Source organism: Mytilus edulis, chromosome 12 (genome assembly GCF_963676685.1).
Source record: "Mytilus edulis chromosome 12, xbMytEdul2.2, whole genome shotgun sequence".
NCBI lineage: Eukaryota > Metazoa > Mollusca > Bivalvia > Mytilida > Mytilidae > Mytilus > Mytilus edulis.
Window position 1 is genome coordinate 63,195,305 of NC_092355.1, and position 21,283 is coordinate 63,216,587.

A 21,283-nucleotide genomic window follows, 5' to 3' on the forward strand; every position below is an offset into this window, starting at 1 on the left:
GATATAAATTACATTTTGGCAAATTATTAAAGAAATATATTGATTTAAAACTAGAACGCGTCACCCCCCCCCCCCCCTCCTCTTTATGCGAGCGTAAAAGATTATTCTGATAATAAATATCCTGAGAACAGGGAACATAGTATATCTATATATATGTATCTGAATACTTACTTCCAATACTCTAGGTTTATCTTATTTCAGATAATGCATCATGTGACTTTTCCTACGGAACATGTGACTATGCAACTATTCAAAGTACTAATGGAGTGAAATGGGTCAAGGGTCAGCGTACTGAAGTCTCAAGTGACAATACTATGGGTAATACATTCTGTTTGAAATCATTTGTATCAGAAAAACCTTAATTGACAAACAAACTATTCACAAATCTTCGCAAATAGTTGGTTAGTGACACTGTCATTGTTTACGTTTGTTTATATTATGTACATCAATGTATATATCAAGTTATGATTCATACAACGAAACAACTTATCTTTTAATGTTCTTGATATATACAAATAATTTTTAAACGTTTGAAATATATCTAAAACAGATTCATCAAATATATAACTAAGTAGATTTTTCTTTTGTAGGAAATTATTTCTATGTTATGAGTGATAATTCAACAGGAGGTACACAAACGTTCCTGTTCTCAAAATATTTTCAAGCACTTGGTAGCGAAAGTGTTTCATTTGATTACTTAAATACTCAGTTCACCAGGTTTGAGATTGGTTATATCAATACCCTGTCTGGAAATGATACTATGTATGATATACAATACAGTGATATTAATTTCCTGTATACAACAACAAGCCCAGCTGATCGATGGACAAGACAATGTATAAATTTAGGTGCAGTAACTGGGACTATAGCTATCATCTTTGTACATACAAGCAGGGGCTCGAACAGTCAGTTAACTGCAGTTGATAATATTGATGTTTCAATGTTTGGTTGTCATGGTGAGTTTCTTTACATAAACGTACACGTTTCCGTTATCGTAAACTTAAAAATAATCAACCTTAAGGAAGCTTGCTTGTAATGTTTTGGAATTTTTGTCAGATTTTCGGAATCCTCTGGTTTTATCCATTTGAATGCCTTAACGAATTTTGCCCGGTGACCTACATTTTTCTTTACATAAATCTTTTACATGTATAATGATAAGCTGTCTGTTAAAGTCTTATAAAATTTTAGTTATTTTTTAATAGTCTTTGAGGACTTAAACCTGTCAATGATAAAGTTAAGAAAAGTCAAGAGAGAATATTTCCCGCCAAAATTTCAATGACAATATCTCGAAAACAAGCACGGTGACCTATATATTTTATTTTTGCTCTTTTGATTCCTTCATTAATCCCCTATCAATATATGCTAGTGTTTTGAAAAGTGAATTATTTTGAAACTGAGAAGCCAACTCCCTTAAATTGGCTAGATTTGCATTTTTCTTTATTACCTTGCAAACTTTAATAGACATAATGAAATCGTAAAGCATAATCAGCAAGATAAGAACAACAGGAATATCAATTAGTCACAACTAGCCACAACTGCCGATCGACTTCTAATCGGGATATGTTACCTCAAAACGACGTTTTTAACATTTAATTATGAAATCTACCTACTTGTAAAATGTTCAGCAAAAATGATTAGTGACTCAATTTTATACATATTAGTCGACCTGCTCGTAGCTGTCAATTATACTTAAAATTTTTGAATATTTTATCATTTTCAGAAAGGTACTCATAATCCCCAGAGCTTCAGATGTAGTATCGAAACAATACTTGAATTCAAATAAGGATACGATTTAGATTTCACGTTTTTGTCAAACCTTTTTTGTTAGTAAACTTTAACATGTTTTACTGTCAATATCTTATTCAAAACCAAATGTTATTCTAAATAATTGAAATTCTTTGCTTTAGTCTAATCCTTTGAAACCATTTCAGAGGCAAAAAGCTGCCGTGAAAAATATTTGCCTGAATCATTTTTCTGATGCTGTGTGTTTTGAACATTTTGTTTTTCAATACATAACTCTATAAATTTTGAGTACAATGTAAATATTATAATTGTATCCTGGGTGATATCCATTTTCATGTGTTTAACTAATTGAATTAGCGAAGATGTCATTCATAGAAAAACAATTACGTTTTCTTAATTGATCTGATATATTCAGTTTATCTTTCCTCATGACCAGTTTATCTTTACAGAAGGTATTTATGAATCCATGTGTGGATTTGAGCCATTTGATTTATGTGGATATGATATAATTACACCAGACAACTGTCCTACCGAGAATACCTACAGTTGGACTCAGCACAGACATGCAGGAAGTAAGAGTTTACGACAATACAAAAATCAGATAAAAAGATAAATGCTCCAGTTTTCTGAGCTGGTAAAAACTATATATCATGGTTTTGAGTAAAAAGATTTGTACATTAATCTGTTAAAAATGGTTGACATATGAAACAAATTTTAAAGTGTGTTATTATACTTTGACTAACTGGGATCTAGACAAATGTATACTAGGGGATAAACACTGATCTTGTTTCATATTTTTAAAATACATGTAGTGTACAGCTAAAACTAACTATTAAACAGTTTTGTTATAGAATAGGTTTTCATGAAACTGTATTAAACCAGGTTTAATCCACCATTTTCTACATTTGAAAATGCCTGTACCAAGTCAGGAGTATGACAATTCTTGTCCATTCGTTTTTGAAGCGTTTTGTTATTTGATTTTGCCATTTGATTATGGACTTTCCGAATTGATTTTCCTCTAAGTTCAGTTTTTTTGTGATTTTACTTTTTTTGTAGATTAATGTCAATCCAAAACACCTTAAAACAAGAAAGTAAACAAACATTTCAAATAAATGATAGAATGCACACACACCCGAAAAAAAAACCAACCACCAATGTGTATAAAAGATATTTTTCAAATATGTATACGCCATAGAGAATGTTTGATAATAATCTAAGACTATACAGTTGGATTGATTTGTCCGTTGATGTATAGTCTATATTTGATATTCAACTCTTTTGTCTGTACATTATCGTTATATATAAACATGGATATATCGTCACCACAAACGTCCTCTTGTCCTCGACTGTTAAGTATTCTTCAATTGATCAATCAGAGTAATGCGTCTTTATAAATATTTTGATATGAACGTCTGATGTAGACGAAACGCGCGCCTGGCGTAATAAATTATAATCCCGGTACCTTTGAAAACATTTATCAATATCCTTATAATACAATAATTAATACAATGATTGCAAACACTGGATCATTAACTGCAAACCACATCTGAAGAAATGAATTCAACCCTGATTTATTTAAGTGTTCGTTGATTTATTTTACTGCCTTAAGTATAAGTAATTCTGTCGTTTTGCTGATTTTAACCATAGTGTTTTTACTGCCACATTGCATTTTGTGTAAATAATTATTTTCATTTCTATAGATCACTTTTTGTTAGCCAATGGTTCGCTAGGAAGGATAGGCGATACAGCTTTGATAGAGTTTCAAAGCAAATATATATCGTCTATGAAGTATATCCATTTCAATTATCTGATAAAAAATTGGAAAAGCGAAAGAAATTTGATGTTTTCAATCAGCAGTGAGGATAACTTTACATCGGTAATGCCAACAAGTCCGTATATATCTGCCTGGCAGAATTGTTGCCTAGCTATATCATCTCCAAAGACAGTCAGCCTTAAGATCCAGGCTGGACGTACATCATCAAACAGTGATGCTGATATTTACATTGATGATGTTGTGTTGTCTTCTGATGCCTGTCCAGGTATTTATTTAGGTTTACAATTTGGAAGTTAACAGTTTTATTCATAATGTCATGCCCACTTTATTAGTTGGCATTAACTTTGCCGTTATGTAAATTTATTCCGTTATCAGAGTAACATTTAAACAGGCAAAATAATTCGGATTTCAATTTTGAAAATACTATTTTAGTTAATTAAAAAAGATTTTAAAAAATGATAGAAATTCACTTCAACTTAACTATTTTCTTCTTCCTTGTCACTGAATTGCCAAAGTTTTAATATATTTTTCTACGATATCAGTTAAAATTATAATTTTAGCACAAAGTGCTGTTAAAGCAAGTGTTTTATCATATTTTAGCTAAGTCAGTGACATGTGATTTTGATGATACAGTTTTGTGCGGATATTACTCGTCTGGTGCCTGGGAAAGGCAAGAATATGATACAAGGACTGGTGGTATGTTAAAATATTATAAATAGTAGAAGTATTAGGAACTAAAACACTTTTTTGTCTTTGATAGAGACATGCACTTTCGGAAAGTTTGTTATTTGCATATTTAAGATTATAACTAATTTCATGCACAATTTTGTCTAATTCTATATACCTATGTTGAGTTATTTCTTTTCAAGATAGAAATCATGTTGTTTTATTTTGAAGTTTTACAGGACTACTGTTATCTTGATATAGAAGGACAATTCGTTTGTTTGAACAGAAACATGTTTTGCACAAAACTCTTCCTTGACGAAACGTGCGTCTGCTGCAAACACAAAATTTTAATCCTGGTATTGATGATGAGTTTATTTGAAATCTAACATGGACAGGCCTTATAAAAAACGAAGCTAAACAAAGTCCAAATGATAGGTTTAAGCTACTCATTTTTAAATGGTTTTTTTTCTTTCGTTTGTAAACATCATTATATTGAATGTTGAATTAATACCACCAAAGACTGAAAGATAAAATGAAAATTATACATAAAAAGAAAGATGAACAAGTGTGTGTTATTTATTATTAATCAAACATTTTTTTTTTATCATGTTTAATTGTTAATCAACTATTCTGTTTGAATTGGATAATCCTTACCGTCTTTCTGGAATAGTACAACCATTAATTATTCAAGCTAGCATTTAAAGATAGTCATAAAAATCCGAAAACGTTGTTTTTGGAATACAAATTCTGTTGTCATCAACTCAATCAATGCTACTTAAATAATTTCTTAAATTCGTAGTAGGATTATAAGACACAAATTGTCATTTATTATTGTTTTATCACAATTGTCTGTCTTGATTGTGTTACCTGTCAACAAAACCGTCTCCTCTAAAAAAAAAAAACATACATTAACCATTGTGTTATATTTATTTTTATTTCATCATGTTCATAACAAATTTTGTTTAATCTATTCTATCTTGGTTTTACAGGCTATTACATGAAGAGCACTCCCGTTAGATTAATCAGATCTTCTTTGGTATCTCCAAGCAATGATGTTACCGATGATATCCAGTGTGTTCAATTCAATTACATATTTACCGCAAGTTCAAATGCACATTTTACGCTTAAACTTTATCGCGGAAACTCCGAGTCGACGAAGCTTAGTTTACAAAAGGCCGATAATTGGAAACATTTTATTTTCCAGACAAGGGAAACATTTACTTTCCTTGTATTTCTTCTGGAACCATTTAATACGAATGTAGGCGGGAGTCTGGAAGCAGGAATCGACAATGTAACTCTCTCAAATGGAAATTGTTCCCAAGTTGGTAGGTGTGCTTTTAAATCAATTACTAAAGATTTCCTAAATCAAAAGTTAGTAGATATAAGAAGATGTGATATGAGTGCCATTGAGACAACTCTCTATCCAAGTAAAAATTTGTAAAACAAAAACCGTTATAAGTCAAATTACGGTCTTCTTCGCGGACCATTAGCTCACACCGAACAATGTGATTTAAAAGGCTGAAATAGTTATCAAAGCACCAGGATTATAAGATGACTAGTGTAAAATCATATTAACGGGTAAACTAACAGTTTTGATACTTGCTTATGCTTTTGGCTTTGACACTTAGTAGTAAGGTAATTATGTCATAGTTTTGACATCTACTACTGCTTGAACGTATCTTATTCTAACATATGCTACTGGTGCTATGTTCTTAGCAATGACACTTACACTGAGTATAAAACAAACTTTAATCCAACAAATATTTACAATGAATTTAGCAGTAATTATGGAATTGTTAAACAGTGATGCATACAAGCAAAGGGATGCTTTCATTTTCCCGACTTTTGACGTCGCAATACTCATTTTCAATTTTTGGATCTGTGAGGCATCGCGTCACTCCTTTATAAGGGTTGAATTTGTACCCGGTTTAATGATGAATAAACAGATAAAGCAATTTCACTTAAACTTAAACTCTACGATGTTTTAACAAAATATTTCATTTACATCACCAGATTAATTATGTCTCATCAATATGTTGGTCAGTAAAATAAAAACGAACGTATCAAAAGTATTCATCATAACTAACACATGCACTGTATTGCAACCAAAAGTCAAGGAAAATTTGTTTATCCTTTCAAATTACCAGCGATGCATCTTCATTTTTTGTCAATTCAAGTGCCTCTTGCTAAGCAAAAGTTGGTTTGCTGCCTGCTTTGTGTCTTTTGTAATTACTTTATGAAGCTTTATGCTGTTTGCTTGACATATATCTGTTATTTATTTATTTATTTATAATGTTTATATACACTTTCCAAGAATAAATGTTTGCAGATTGTGAGGCTGGTGAACTTAGATGTGCATCTGGACTGCAATGCATTCTACAATCCTATGTATGTGATGGAATGATCAATTGTTATGATGGCAGCGACGAAAAGTCGTGTGGTAATTTTTTTACTTAGATAACCAAATTGTTAGGAATTATTTATTTTTATCTATATAGATATCAAACAAACTAAGTTTGGGATAGTTAGAATGATTATATAAATATGATGAAGGTGAAGGTACGTTTTATGGTCAGTTATTTATTGTATTGCCTGGTGCAGTGAGAATTTCACGCTATCTCTATCTTAAAAAATATTAGAGGGAAAGACGATCTACGCACGAGTTGAATGATTGAAATATGTAAACAACAAGAAAGATCAGCTAAATCTCTTCAAATAAGTCGCATGGCTGATTTTAACAGCATTTTTTGTGACTTTTGCTAGAACAATAGTAGATGAAAAAAATATATAACAAAACCGATCAGCAAGACAATATAAAAAAATTAATCGCCCAAAATAAGTTGAATCTTTTTATAAAATGTTGTCAACCTTTTTTATCATTTTGTTTGCTTTTGTGACAACTATTATACCAGTCTGAGATATAAATAAACTTGAAAAAGCAAATGTTGTCACCTAGACGAGACAGCCGTCATTGTACGCTTCAATATATGAGTTATTGCCACTCAATAAAGATTGTTTTTTTCTGTTCTAGTCCCCTCCCCTATTATTTTTGCTGGAAATCATACAATGTAGCCCCTGCTGTGTACTACGACAACGGTTTTTTAATGTTAAAAAAAAGAGAAAATGCAAAGAGAAAATGATTGAAGAAATGCCAAGATTTACGCATAAAAATTCAAATGTAAATAATAATGAAATATATAAAAATTGGAAAACTGTTTGAGACTATAATCAACTGAGGACAATGATTATTGTATTGCTCATTTGTGTCCAGTGGCAAATATGTCATGTGCATATTCACGACTAGATGCAAAGTGGATCAATCTGAAGCAAATGCTTACAAATTTAGAGTGCACTTTTTTCAATAAGGCAGAGCGTTCGCTAGAGGTAAAACGTATGCCGGAATAGAATAGATTGGAACCATAATGATCGAAACAGTAAGTTAAGCTAATAGCCCTCCTTCCCTTTTTTTCTCCACGATAGACGAATGCCATAAACAAAACGTCATGAATTTACAATCAATAACGGCTACTATAAGTAAATGAGATATGGACTTTTTTATAAATAAATTCCTATTGCAGCCAACATCTCCCGGTTCGGTACAGGTTATTATATCCACAAAATACCGCCTGATTATTGATCGGAGATATTTAAGCAACCAAAAGTACTAATCAAACAAATTCTTAAATTGTAAATTAAGGTTTTTTGCTGGGTGTTTTTTCCCGATCCTATTTCGGACCCCCTGATTTTAAGAGGGCGTATCTAATTAGTCATGCCCGATTAACTTTAAGTAAATTGCACCTCAACTTAAAGACCTACATCGGGTAAATAAGTTCGAGGTACAATAAGTAGACAATAGAAATCCTTTGTGAAATGAGATCGTCCCAGGTTTCTTAGATAATTATTTTGCGTTGAATAACAATGAAAAACGCACGAGCAGGTTTGTAATTGTATTTCAGAATTATCGGTCTATAATATAAATCGGACTATGTTAAGATGAACATACAAGTAACTACATAAATATAACATATGTTACTACACCAGATGCACATTTCGAGAATCGATGTCATATGTAATGATTGCGTGGGATATATATTTTGTAGTTTGTTGTGACGTCCAGTTTCATCCAACTTGAACACATTTGTTTAGAGGCTAGCTGAAACCCGACGCCGGATGCGGGATTGTCTCAAACTGTTGAAGACCGATTGATAGTCTTTGACTGTGTGTGCCCTTTGGTCATGTTGTTGTCTCTTTGACACATAGCACATTTCCATTCTCAATTAAATACTTTAATTTGAAATAATTGTCAATGTTTACAACAACAATATCCGTATTGTCAAATGATATAAAAGAAATTTCATTTCAAAAACAACAAATCTGAACAGCATTTTATCATGATGAGAGGTATCCTGTAGTTATCTTGTAATTATCACATTTAAAAGTGTAATTGTTTGTAAGCTGTAAAATCTTACTCTTCTTAATTCTGATTCAATTGCTTTATTTCAGCTGGTTCCATCTCGTGCGACTTTGAGTCCCCAAGGATATGCGAGTATAGACTTACAGGCAGTAATATCATCAGAGTCAATGACACAGGTTAGTCTCTAGTTAAGACTCGTAACCATTAACTACACATTTTTATAAATTAATATACCTCTATAAATTTACTTAACATGTCATTGGGTCAAATATTTTATTTCTGTTAATTACATTTTATGCTGCTGTATTGTTTTACCTTGCCATGGGGTCAAATATTAAATTTCTGTTATTTACAGTTTATTTTTCTGTATTGTTTTACCTTGCCATGGGGTCAAATATTATATTTCTGTTATTTACAGTTTATTTTGCTGTATTTATTTACCCTCATTATTTTGTTTTAACTTATAACATACAGGAATGTTTTTAAAAATTTAAATGTGGCGTGACATTTATGCGTCGATGTCTTCGGCTAACATATAATACTTTGTTCGGCAGTCCCCTTTACGTTTGAATGTGCTGATTTAGGTTGATTAACGTATTTGTTTTTATTCTGTAGTAAGTCATAACTTCGGTGTAAACATGTCTATTTATTATATTGTCATTTTTATAAATTTACTGTTGGCCAAAGTATGAATTATTCTAAATACGAAGGATTTTCTTATCCCATGTAGATATGCTTACATGAAGCTGTATTGAACACAGCTATTGGGAATTCTTGGTCCTCAATTCTCTTCAACTTTGAACTTGTTTTGGCTTTCGAACGTCACTGAGTCTTATGTAGAAGAAACGCGCGTCTAGCGTATTAAAGCCTGGTACCTTTTGGTAGCTTTTTTTTAAGTGTTTATCTGTCCTGTTTGTTCCTCATATTTATTTGTATTGTACTCCTATCATGTAATATTGTCATTTTAATTATATATTTAACATTGCAATAAAAGCGGTAGTTTGGGTAGCAACACAACCAGGTTTAAACCACCATTTTTTATTATAATTTCCTGTACCAAGTCAAGAAAATTGTCATTGTTATATTATGTTTCTTTTCTTTGTGTTGCATTTTAGTGTTTCTGTTATGTCGTTGTTCTCTTATATTTGATGTGTATCCCTAAGTTTAAGTTTGTAATGCGGATTTGTTTTTCCTTAATCGATTTATGAATTTCGAACAGAGGTATACTAAAGTTGCCTTTATTCATGTTTTCGATTTCAAATCACAAGCTTTTTCTCGATTTCAGATGGAGATCATCATATATCAATCTACTTAAATGGTTTTCATTTACTGCAGTCTCCTTTAGAATTTGTACCAACGGTCTCATGTTTGTCCTTTTTGTCTAAATCATCGCAATATATATTCAACGGTAACTTACGAATAACCTTAGAAGACAGCGAAGGTCTACTTCATCCATTACACACCATAAGCAGTATGAAAGTGACATCGTTTTGGAAACAATATAGGATCAAAGTTCCCTCTGGAAATTATAGTATTGCCTTTGAACTGCTATTTCCCACGTCCTACTACTATTATGGATATCTACGAATAGATAATATTTCTATACAGTCTGGAGAATGTGGTGATGGTAAGATGCTATTATCTTATGCTAAATTTACTTTTTAATTTGTCTAAATGGTTTATATGAAAAGGCATATGTGGTATGAGTGCTAATGAGTCAATTCTCCATTCAAGTAACAGTGTGAAAACAATTTTTAAGGTCAAAGTACGGCCTTAAACACCGGCCAGAAGATAACATCAAATAGCAAGCTATAAAGGGCATCGAAATGACTAATGTATAACAGAAAAACCAACTATCTTATATATATATATATAAAAAAAACTGAACCGAAAAATATTGCAGCGGGTTTAAAAGTTTAAATATGCGCCGACCTTCACCCTATCATAATACGGCAGTGTAACATTTCAACATAAAAAGACACACTATAAAATATCAGTTGAAATGGCTGAGCCTCATTCAAAAGACTTTTTAACTTTTAAAAACAAAACAAATACAAATACACTGAACAAATACGTTTGATCTCTGACACAGGATGAATACAATATCAAAACGTAGCTGCCTATCTAGACGTTACATGTAGTATTAAAAACTATTTAGACAGCGTGTCAATAGTGCCTTTAAATACTGGCTGTATGGTATGAGCTATGGTTATTATAATGGAAGTCAGTTAACTTGGCGTTGCTTACACACAAGCCATGTCGACGTTGTTGGATAATAGTCACATAAGCAATCCTATAAACCGCCCCGGTTTTTATTTCATTAGGACAACCCGCTGTGTATAAACAGTGTTAGAAATATTGTACATGTGAATTTTAACAAAACAATTACTAAATAAAATTAACTTTTACAATTTTTACAACGTCGTTGTAATTAATTTTAAAAGGGGCTTACTTTTCATTTTGACGGATGTTTTTATCGGTTTTCATTAGAAACCTTATAATTTATCCCAACTATATTAATGAGAGTGGTTTTTGATTATATAAGCCGTTCGTCTATTTTTCTGATTCATTGAATATAAAATGAATAAATGTAATATTAATTCTGTAAATATTATTGTAAGAAAATGAGACATCTTAAAACTTCAAGATAGAAGAGTACAATATAAATATCCGTCATAATTCAAACAAAATATACCTTTTACGTTCTTTATCAATAAGAGACAACGGTTACATTGCAGATGTTTGAATCAACAAACCACTTCTTTAATTCTTATATTTGTATTGACCACGATCAGATTTCAGTTTGACTTTGAATTTTCTACGATATTAATAGAATACAATTGCATACATTTTTATGTCCTAATTTGATATCATACTTATATGCTGCATAAGGCTGTGGAAATGGTTACTTCAATTGTGCCGCTGATGATATTTGCATACCTGAGCTGCATGTTTGTGATAGACAATGGACTTGCTCAGATGGAGAGGATGAATTATCGTGTGGTAATGTTTTACTAACATACTTGTTACTTTTGTCTTGATGTTTTCCAAGAAATAATATGTTTAGTACGTGAAGAAAGGGGAGGTCGGAAGTGTAGTGATCCGGAAATTCCGGATTAAAAACATAAAATCCCGAGGTCCAGAGTTTAAAAAAAATCAGTAGTCGACTTAGTAGTTACAGTTAAAAAAAAGAGGCGTATGACTTTATCTGTTTTCGTTAAATATACTGCTTCATATCTTAACGTTAAATGAGCATATAACTTTATTAACATCTGATGGCTGAAAAAACAGACTGCACGAAGACTAAAGAAGTGTTGACAAATTGCACACACACGTAATACAGTAATCTGTCGCGTTTAAATTATTATTTTAATGGTCAGAAAGCACACGGATGATTTTTCTTAAGATTTATAACACCTTTATACTATGTTTTTTGAAGAAATACAATGAAAAGCTTACTCTGTCTGTGCATGTCAAGTGTAATTTTCTACCTTTGCAGATTACAGCATTAGCTGTTCATTTAATGAGCTTCCTCTTTGTGAATATGACTTTGGCTCCTGGAGGCCTAGTGTAATCGACTCCATGTCTGAGTTCTACCTGCCGGACCACACCATTAACAATTCTTCTGGTAAATATTTACTTTACTGACAATAATGATAAAATCAAGTTATTTAGTTGAATTCAAACAAGATGGTTTGAATTTAATTATGTGCACTCTCTGTCGTGTTTTCCACAAGTATGTAAATTGATAAAACTATTTCGCTTATGAGGATTTGCTTCTGAGTCGATGTTATCATCATTTTCTTTTTTAGCATATTAAAATTACATGTATTCATCAAATGAAATAAAATACAACCAGAACTTGTTTTCTGAGAAATTGTCAATTGAATTAAATCATTTCTTTTTAGGTGGTATTAGGAGACAAATTAATGTTAGACAGGTTGTTTAGTACCACCTTAAAACGGTGATTTCAACAAAAATCTTCAAATGAGAACTTGATAATTATAAAGAATAAAAACAAAAAAATCTATATCAATTATGAATTTTATGAATTATGGGTTTTATTAATTTTGAACAGCGGTATACTACTGTTGCCTATATTCAAATGGGCTTCAGTCCAAACTGAAGGTATTTTGTTACTATTGTTCTTTCTTCAAACAGAAATATGAACATATTTGATTCCGTCTTGATTTTCTCAAAGTTTGATTTCAATTTTCTTTCAAAACTGATCGTCTTCTACATAGCTAATTAACACTGTACATATTACAATAAAAAGTTGATGAATATAAAAATTAGACAATGTAGTATAATTGTTCACCATTAATTTTAATGTTACAGCAAATGTGTCTTTAGTCTCCGTCTAACTAATATATTTATATAGATATAGGAAGATGTGGTGTGAGTGCCAATGAGACAACTCTCCATCCAAATAACAATTTAAAAAAGTAAACCATTATAGGTCAATGTACGGCCTTCAACACGGAGCCTTGGCTCACACCGAACAACAAGCTATAAAGGTCCCCAAAAATACTAGTGTAAAACCATTCAAACGGGAAAACCAACGGTCTAATCTATATAAAAAAACAAGAAACGAGAAACACGGATAAATTACATAAACAAACGACAACTACTGTACATCAGATTACTGACTTAGGACAGGTGCAAACATTTGCAGCGGGATTAAATGTTTTAATGGTACCAAACCTTCTCCTAGTCTTTTTAATCATAAGTGATCATGGTTAAATGCCTAATATTTCAATTCTTATAAAAGAGGGGCAAAATATACTATAGGGATATTCAAGCAGTAGATATATATATTAACAGTAGACATATATTATCGGTAGACATATATTAAGACATTAAGCCCTCATTTAAAAAAAAAAGCCATAAGTATATCTGATTATAATATTTGCCACATTTATTCTACTTTTCGCCATTTTCTTATCTAAATGATTATGGGTAATTTTGTTGTTTGTACCCGAAAATGAAAACAACGTCAGGTCATTGAATTTGTTGAATTCAATTGCTTGTGACTTTGTAAGCCAATCACAGAGTTTTGGTGCACGTTTTTGAAAATATTACCCAGAATGCATAAGATTCTGAAACGGCGAATTATATTATCGGTCTTTTGTATTTGATACTTTTGTCATGTTTGTTAGGATCCTACATGTACGCAGGGAACTTACATGGAATATACACGGACGAAGAAATGAATTCTCCATCTCTTCAGACAAATACACAGTCATGTATTGAATTTTATTACGCTTTTGTCAGACCTCACAAGTACTCTTCATCATTTTTGAAAATTATTACGAACACAAGCTTCCAACTTACGGAAGTGTTTTCATTGGTTGAATATCAGGTAGTTGATAATCTGCAGTGGAAAAAAGGTGAATTTGCTGTAAGAGCTGGAAAATTTTCTCTGAAATTTATTGCTGGAGGCCATATGTCAGCTGTAGCCATTGATGAAATATTCGTGTATGAAGGAAATTGTGCAGGTTAGTAGAAATCTTTGTAATTTTTGTTTACCGAAGCACGCTTAGGGAAAATATGTGTACGCTTTTATTACCCTATATACTAGGGAAATTATTTAGTTTTCATAATTGTGTAGCTTTGCACAATTTTCTTCTTTCATTACTCTGACCTTATCGTAAAAGGTTATGTGTATAAATTCTCGTTATATTTTTCTCAAATGTAGAAACACCTAAACATTTGCCATAAGGCGCTGTATGATTCTGCAAATAAAAAATCCAAGTTTAAATCTATGAAAATTTAGTTAATTACATCCACTTGTTCACTCCAAAATGCTTACACCATAATGGCATGGTCTGCTGCTCTTCGTGACAAACAAGTTGCTTATATTAGTGAACTTTCAAAATAGCACCATAGCGTAAAATTATAATACGAACAGTTTAAGTGTGTATTTTATTTTTTTTTCCTAACTTGGAGGCTGATTAAGGGAATTGACAAAACTACAATTGCTTTGATAATAAATGACTTACTTTCTGTTAATTCATTGATAAATTATTTATATATTGCACTAACAATCATGAATTTACGAGTTAGATTGAGCCTTTCGTTTGATTTTAATTATTCATTGGTGTTGTGTTGTCATGGAGAGCATTTGCATTCTTAGACATTTGTAAATAAATTATTAGACATTCGATAATAAGATGACTTTTTGCACCATTATTTTAGAATCGAATGAGACTTTAAATGAACCAGGGCTTACATCCAGTGCAACAGTCCAAGAAACAACAGCTTCTGCTCTAGAATCAACAACAAATATGTTAAGTTCAAGTAAGTTCTATTACTCGACATTTAACTTATTTTATAAAAGAGAGGCGAAAGATACCAAAAGGATATCCAAACACATAAGTTTAAAGACGGACAAAACAATGCGTTGTTTATAATTTTCACAATTGCTCTTATAATTAAACATGAATAACTTATTGTGATTAATCGAACTGCAATTTCTATAAAATGAATACCGCTTCTGACAGATTAATTTTTTTTAAGTACTAGTAACCTTGAGCAATTCTAAAGACTTATACATGCATATGATGTATCAAAATGTAGATATCTGCTATATTTACATTGTATCAATCCGTTATCTGTCGGGAACCTTGACATCAATATTGTCCAAGACAATGGTCAACATATCAAATTGCATTCTCCTACCAGTAGATACGAGTGAAGATATTTAGTTCCCATCAATGTAAAAGTCATATATATATATATTTTATAGGTGTATACATTAAAATCAAGAGGTTAATTATATCAATTTAGTATACATCAGTAATCATTTCCTATATACTACAAAAACCCAATTTTTTCACAATTTTTCAAATTTCAAGCGTTGAACTATTGGAACGGTCAATAGTTTCCAACTATTGGACCTCGCTGAAACTATTTGACCGCAAGTGTCATATTTTTCGCGGAATTTCAAATGCAGCTACGGGATTGGATAATGTTGAGAATACTGCGGGAGTTACAACGTCGCGTTTCAACTATTTCATCTAGGGTTCACGTCGGTGTGAAACGTAGCCTAAGAATTCAGAATATATATGAAACAGTATGGTTGTGTTTATGCTTTTTATATTACGATAGTTGATTTAGCCCCAACATTTATTGCCTGTTGTCTCTTCCAGTATAATAAAACACTTAATGACTGAGTATTCGTAAAATAGTTAGTTTATTGTCCCCGAGGTGCAGTCAATAAGTATACAATGTTTAACATATATTTGAATAATCGATAACGTATGAATGGTGTTTCTGAAAAGAAATCATCAATTATACCTAATAATATCTGTTTTGATTGAAAACAAAACAAAACACAATATGTATCAGCATGATACAGTTATGAACATAATAAAACTATAAAGCATTTGCTAAATTACAACATATAATCTTACAAAAAAGCTTAATGCCATCAATCTTTATTTTATATAAACAGATACTTGTTACCAACATTACACGGCGGTATGTTCCAGCTATTTTGGATTAACGTTTACAATGTTTCCCAATGTGTTTGGTCACCAGGATTATAATGAAGCAATGACAATGTGGAGCTACATGTATAGTCAGTCTAGACACTCTGTTCGTGCTTGTGAAATGTTATTTACCAATCTGATGTGTTCTACTTTATTCCCTGTATGTCTGAGTGTCGACACTAAACAAGTTTGTCAACAGAGTTGTCTCAGTAAGTCTATGATATTTTCAACATCAACAAATAATGTCGTATAAAATGAAAAATGAAAATGGGGAATGTGCCAAAGATACAACAACCTGACCAAAGAGTTTGTTTGTTTGGTAAAGAAAAATATTCATCAACTTTTCTGAGAACTTATAAAAGGTACAAGCTGTTTAATTTTGCACATCTTGATTTGGTTTTAAAACACATGACACATCAGTAGCGCTTCATTCAACAAATAATGAAAACACATCAAAATCGAAGATAAAGAGCAGTCATAATAAAAATTTCCATATTGTTTTGCCAAATATGACCATGGCGTTTCTTATTATTGTGATAATTCCTACGTTAATGAGTTACTAGATGTTTCATTAGAATGATATGTTGTTGTAATGTACTATAACAACAACAATATAATGATATAGTAGTTATATAAAACATATTGTAAACGTTTTGATTTCAAACAATAATTTCCTGAAACATTTACTCAGATATACATAACACACATTCAAATTACACACTTCCATATTGTGATAATTCCTACGTTAATGAGTTACTAGGTGTTTCATTAGAATGATATGTTGTTGTAATGTACTATAACAACAACAATATAATGATTTGTAGTTATATAAAACATATTGTAAACGTTTTGATTTCAAACAATAATTTCCTGAAACATTTACTCAGATATACATAACACACATTCAAATTACACACTTCCAAACATCAAAATACGGGAGGGTCAATGAAACACCCATTTTGTTTCTGTGTTGACATGCATGTATATTATATTTTCTTTGTTGACATATTTTTTTCTATAGTTATTAAGATTGCAACACAATTTTTGACCGCCTCATTCCAATTTTTGACATTTTATCTATAATGTCGTGTTTATTTCTTACATATTGTTGAAGATATAATGCAACTGTCATGGTGACAGGTTTAGCTAGCCATAAAAACCAGGTTCAATTCACCATTCTCTACATAAGGAAATGTCTGTACCAACTCAAGAATTTGACAGTTGTTTTCTGTTCGTTTTGTGGGTTTGAACTTTCGATATTGTCCTTTAATATTGGACTTTCTGTTGTGGTGTCGGTATTTTTGTTATTTTGCAGTTTCTCTCATCGAACTACTGAATTTCTTTTTCATTCCGTTTGAAGTTTTCAATGTCAGTTTCAGTATTTCGTTCGATCTTTAACGCAGTAAACCGTACTCCTGAACCATGCAGAATCATGTTTAGTCTCTTCAGATCAAATTGTTTCTTTGTCTGAAGATTTTCAGTTCCATTCCATCACCATCTAATTCATAGCAGATATTGAAGATGTAATCAAAACTTGGCAAACGAATAAAAAACATAAATTGATGCCTGTTTGCAATGTACTTTTAGATGCATTTGAAACATTATATTCCGAAACTTGTGATTACAACACACCAATGCCGAACCAATATGATTTAATTTACTACTGTGGAATACTACGAGACGATGATAGCTGTATTACATTACCAGGTATGTGTATGAATACTTGATGATCCAAGTCAGTGAACATCAAATTTACTTGTCCTTTAACATATTTAACAAGTCAAATGACAGATTGACGATGATAACAAAGAAAATTTAAAATTAATGAAAATCATTGTTGAAATAATTTCACGATGAGCCATATATCTTCCATATTTGAGGGGCCTCAGTGGGTTATAAGTGTAAGTCAACAAGCTACTGTCCAACTGGCCTGTCAATACTGATGTTTTGAGTTTAATTTCCTCGCATGGCAGGTGCACACGATTTCAATCTTAATTGAGTAGTATTGTTAGTTTTCCTACCGTATGTCGGTTGTTCTCTACCGATTTAAAATGACCGCCACGATAGTACTGATAGCGGCCATGAATACCAATCAATCAATCAATCAATCAAGTTATTGTTTGGAAACGAGATTGAAATGCCAATAAAATGTCACTGATATGCACAAGATATCACTGATATCCACAAGATGTCACTGATATGCACAAGATGTCACTGATATGCACAAAATGTCACTGATATGCACAACACGTCACTGATATGCACAAGATGTCAGGCCTAAATTAAAATATTGTTTGTTTGCCCTTTTCCGACCCTATGTCTTGAAACAGGGTAGGTAGGTAGGTAAAATATTTTATTTTTCTTTCCAAAAAAATAACTTAGCTCGGTACATTTTTTGTCATGGGTAGGCAGGTAGGTATAATATTTTATTTTATAGATACAAAATCTGCATGATGTCATTTTTGTCTGTATTGCTTTTGTTTAAGTATGCTTTTGGTAATAAGTTTTAGTATAATAGTCCCAAGTTTTCACTTTTGAAAAAAAAATATCATATATAATGTGAAGTTATTTCATATGCAAAACAATGTTTTTCAATTTCAAATATCAAAATATAGGGCGGTGCGGCATATTGAAACGTTTACACACCTAGAACATGTAGAATTTTTAAGAATTTTAACTTACTAATATTCTGTACTACGTACATGTACCTTGTACGCTTACCTAGACCTAAAGTTTTTCTGTAAGAGATAACTTTGTCCTGGTAAAATATGTCCGGGTAGACATACCATGCATACTTTGTACATTACTAGTAGAGAAAGTCCTTAGAGTGTTTAAATTTTCGTGTTTGTCTGTGTTTCCAATAAAAATGCTACAAGACTTGAAACTCAATTGTCACGTTTTTTACATCGCATTTATATATGATCTGTATGGAAAAACTTGCCGATTTTACTGCCAAATATTCTCCCCTTTACAGACCTTTGGTTCATGTTAGATATAAAGCAGAATATATCAATGCTGGTCAAAGGCATCGTTAACATAATCATCCTGATCTACGGACAAAAGGCCACCCTACATAGGATACAAAGTCTGTTTACAAAATATTGTGTACACACATTGATAATTTAGTATTGGAGGAACTTTTTTTGAATGAACCCAGCTCTTCAAGTATAAAGACACAGAGTAACATTTGTTAAATCATGATTTCATAGCTTTCAATACAACATCCATTTCAAACAAATTTATGCTTTGAAACTCCAAACGCAAGTGTTCGTTCATGTCAAACGCTCACATGATACAAAACTGACTAGACCTTATACGGGAAAGATAAAACCCGAGAATTCTGGTAAAAAAGTTTTGAGCGGGAAATACAAATATAAGATTAATTTTTGGTAGGAACGAAAAATAAAATAAAATAAAATCTTGCTGGTAAACACAAATAAAAGATTTTCAGGCGGAACGAATTTATAGGGTCGGTCGGTAAAGGGCAAACAAACAATATTTTAATTTAAGCCTCACTGATATGCACGAGACGTCACTGATATGCACGAACCGTCACTGATATGCAGAAGACGTTACTGATATGCACGAGACGTCACTGATATGCACGAGATGTCACTGATTTGCACGAGACGTCACTGATATGCACGAGACGTCACTGATATGCTCGAGACGTCACACTGATATGCACGAGACATCACACATTAAACAATATACAAATAAGGACATGTGATACGATTGCTAATGACCCAACTATCAATCAAAGTTCAAACAAAGTGGATGTAAACAATTATAGACAACCTAACGTCCTACAATTTACATTTCTAAATTGTAAAAGGTTCAAACTTTTTTACTAAGAAATACATTTGTATTGCAATTTGTAGTAAGCACTAGAGTATGGCATATGATATACCTCAACTAAAATGATAAAAGATAAAAGGAAATATGAAAAAAAACATATAACATGTCAAACGAACTTAATACTTGACTTTTTCAGATTACTTTGCAAATTACAGTACAGAGACCACCACTACAGGTAAGATAACCATCAATGATCGCAGAGACAGTCAATATATAATAACCGTAAATTACACTTGTATTATGCCATAAGAATAAGTGGTATAATTGCACATTAGAAATCTATCAAACAGATTACAACACGATGTAAATATGACAATCCAACAGAGATACCAGACTTGAAAGGAGTAGATCCGGTAAGGGCCGATTTTGGCCTCAAATTTCAGGTTCATATAACGAATGATGTTGGACATTTTTTTAAACACTTAAGTGTGTATTTCAATTGATTCAATTAGTTTATGGGAAAGATTTTAACTGATTTAGTATTTAAAAGCGCTCCGATTCAAGCTTAAATATGAGAAATCTTTCAAATATGCCAAAAAACGTCACTTTTCAGATGGTTTTTGTCAAAAATAAAAGTGGCCGCATCCGTGTTCATTCTCAACCTTTATATATGTTATGTATTATCAACAAATACAACTTACATATCAATATTATGAATGAACACGAATGCGGCCACTTTCATTTTAAGACGGAAACCGTTAAAATTTAACTAAAATGCTAAAATTGTTAAAATTTCAATAATTTAGCATGACTTAATGATGCTAGTACCCGATATATTTGCATGGTATTGTCAAAAACAGCCTATATTTATGTAGCAGAAGCATTCTACTTTCCAGTATATAGCGTAAAGATTACATTTTCACAATTTTGTAAATCTGCTATATTTTTGGCCAAAAAGGGCTTACTGAACCTACTCCTTTTGACTTTTAAGCCAGATGTCAGTTTTGTTGAAATGAAACTCATCAGTGGCAACCGAAACAACAGCTAGGAGGCAGAAACACAGTTCTAGAGATCATTACAAGCAAAAGATTTCCAAAAAGTTGTGTAAAATACCACTTAGTAAATAAAAGTCACCGCACGCCTTTGAACAATCACAATCAACGTTATTCGATTCTATTACAATTTTGGCGTAAAGAATTCCGCTGTTCATACGGCGGTCCCACTAGGCCACGATCGCACTACGATCTGTGAACAAAATGAAAATTTTGACGATCGTAAGGTCGCATCATGGTCGTGGTGAGGTCTTCAAGATCTTGATGAGCGTGGCCAACTTTGAACATGTTCAAAACAATCGTGGTGTGGTCGTGGCGAAATCAGGTCGTAGTAGAAGCGTAG

General features: G+C 31.9%; 1 protein-coding gene across 1 annotated transcript in view; it reads left to right on the plus strand.

The window, feature by feature from the left end:
- LOC139498920 (MAM and LDL-receptor class A domain-containing protein 1-like) overlaps positions 1-21,283 on the plus strand; it is a 114,504-nt gene that overhangs the window by 36,015 nt on the left and 57,206 nt on the right. The window contains exons 28-43 of the mRNA XM_071287510.1: positions 202-318; positions 591-956; positions 2,193-2,315; positions 3,444-3,782; positions 4,118-4,213; positions 5,173-5,508; positions 6,513-6,623; positions 8,687-8,773; positions 9,883-10,224; positions 11,490-11,600; positions 12,097-12,225; positions 13,757-14,095; positions 14,796-14,897; positions 16,054-16,299; positions 17,678-17,797; positions 20,085-20,123. Coding sequence (XP_071143611.1) covers positions 202-318; positions 591-956; positions 2,193-2,315; positions 3,444-3,782; positions 4,118-4,213; positions 5,173-5,508; positions 6,513-6,623; positions 8,687-8,773; positions 9,883-10,224; positions 11,490-11,600; positions 12,097-12,225; positions 13,757-14,095; positions 14,796-14,897; positions 16,054-16,299; positions 17,678-17,797; positions 20,085-20,123 — 3,003 coding nt within the window. The remainder of the gene's footprint in view (positions 1-201; positions 319-590; positions 957-2,192; positions 2,316-3,443; positions 3,783-4,117; positions 4,214-5,172; positions 5,509-6,512; positions 6,624-8,686; positions 8,774-9,882; positions 10,225-11,489; positions 11,601-12,096; positions 12,226-13,756; positions 14,096-14,795; positions 14,898-16,053; positions 16,300-17,677; positions 17,798-20,084; positions 20,124-21,283) is intronic.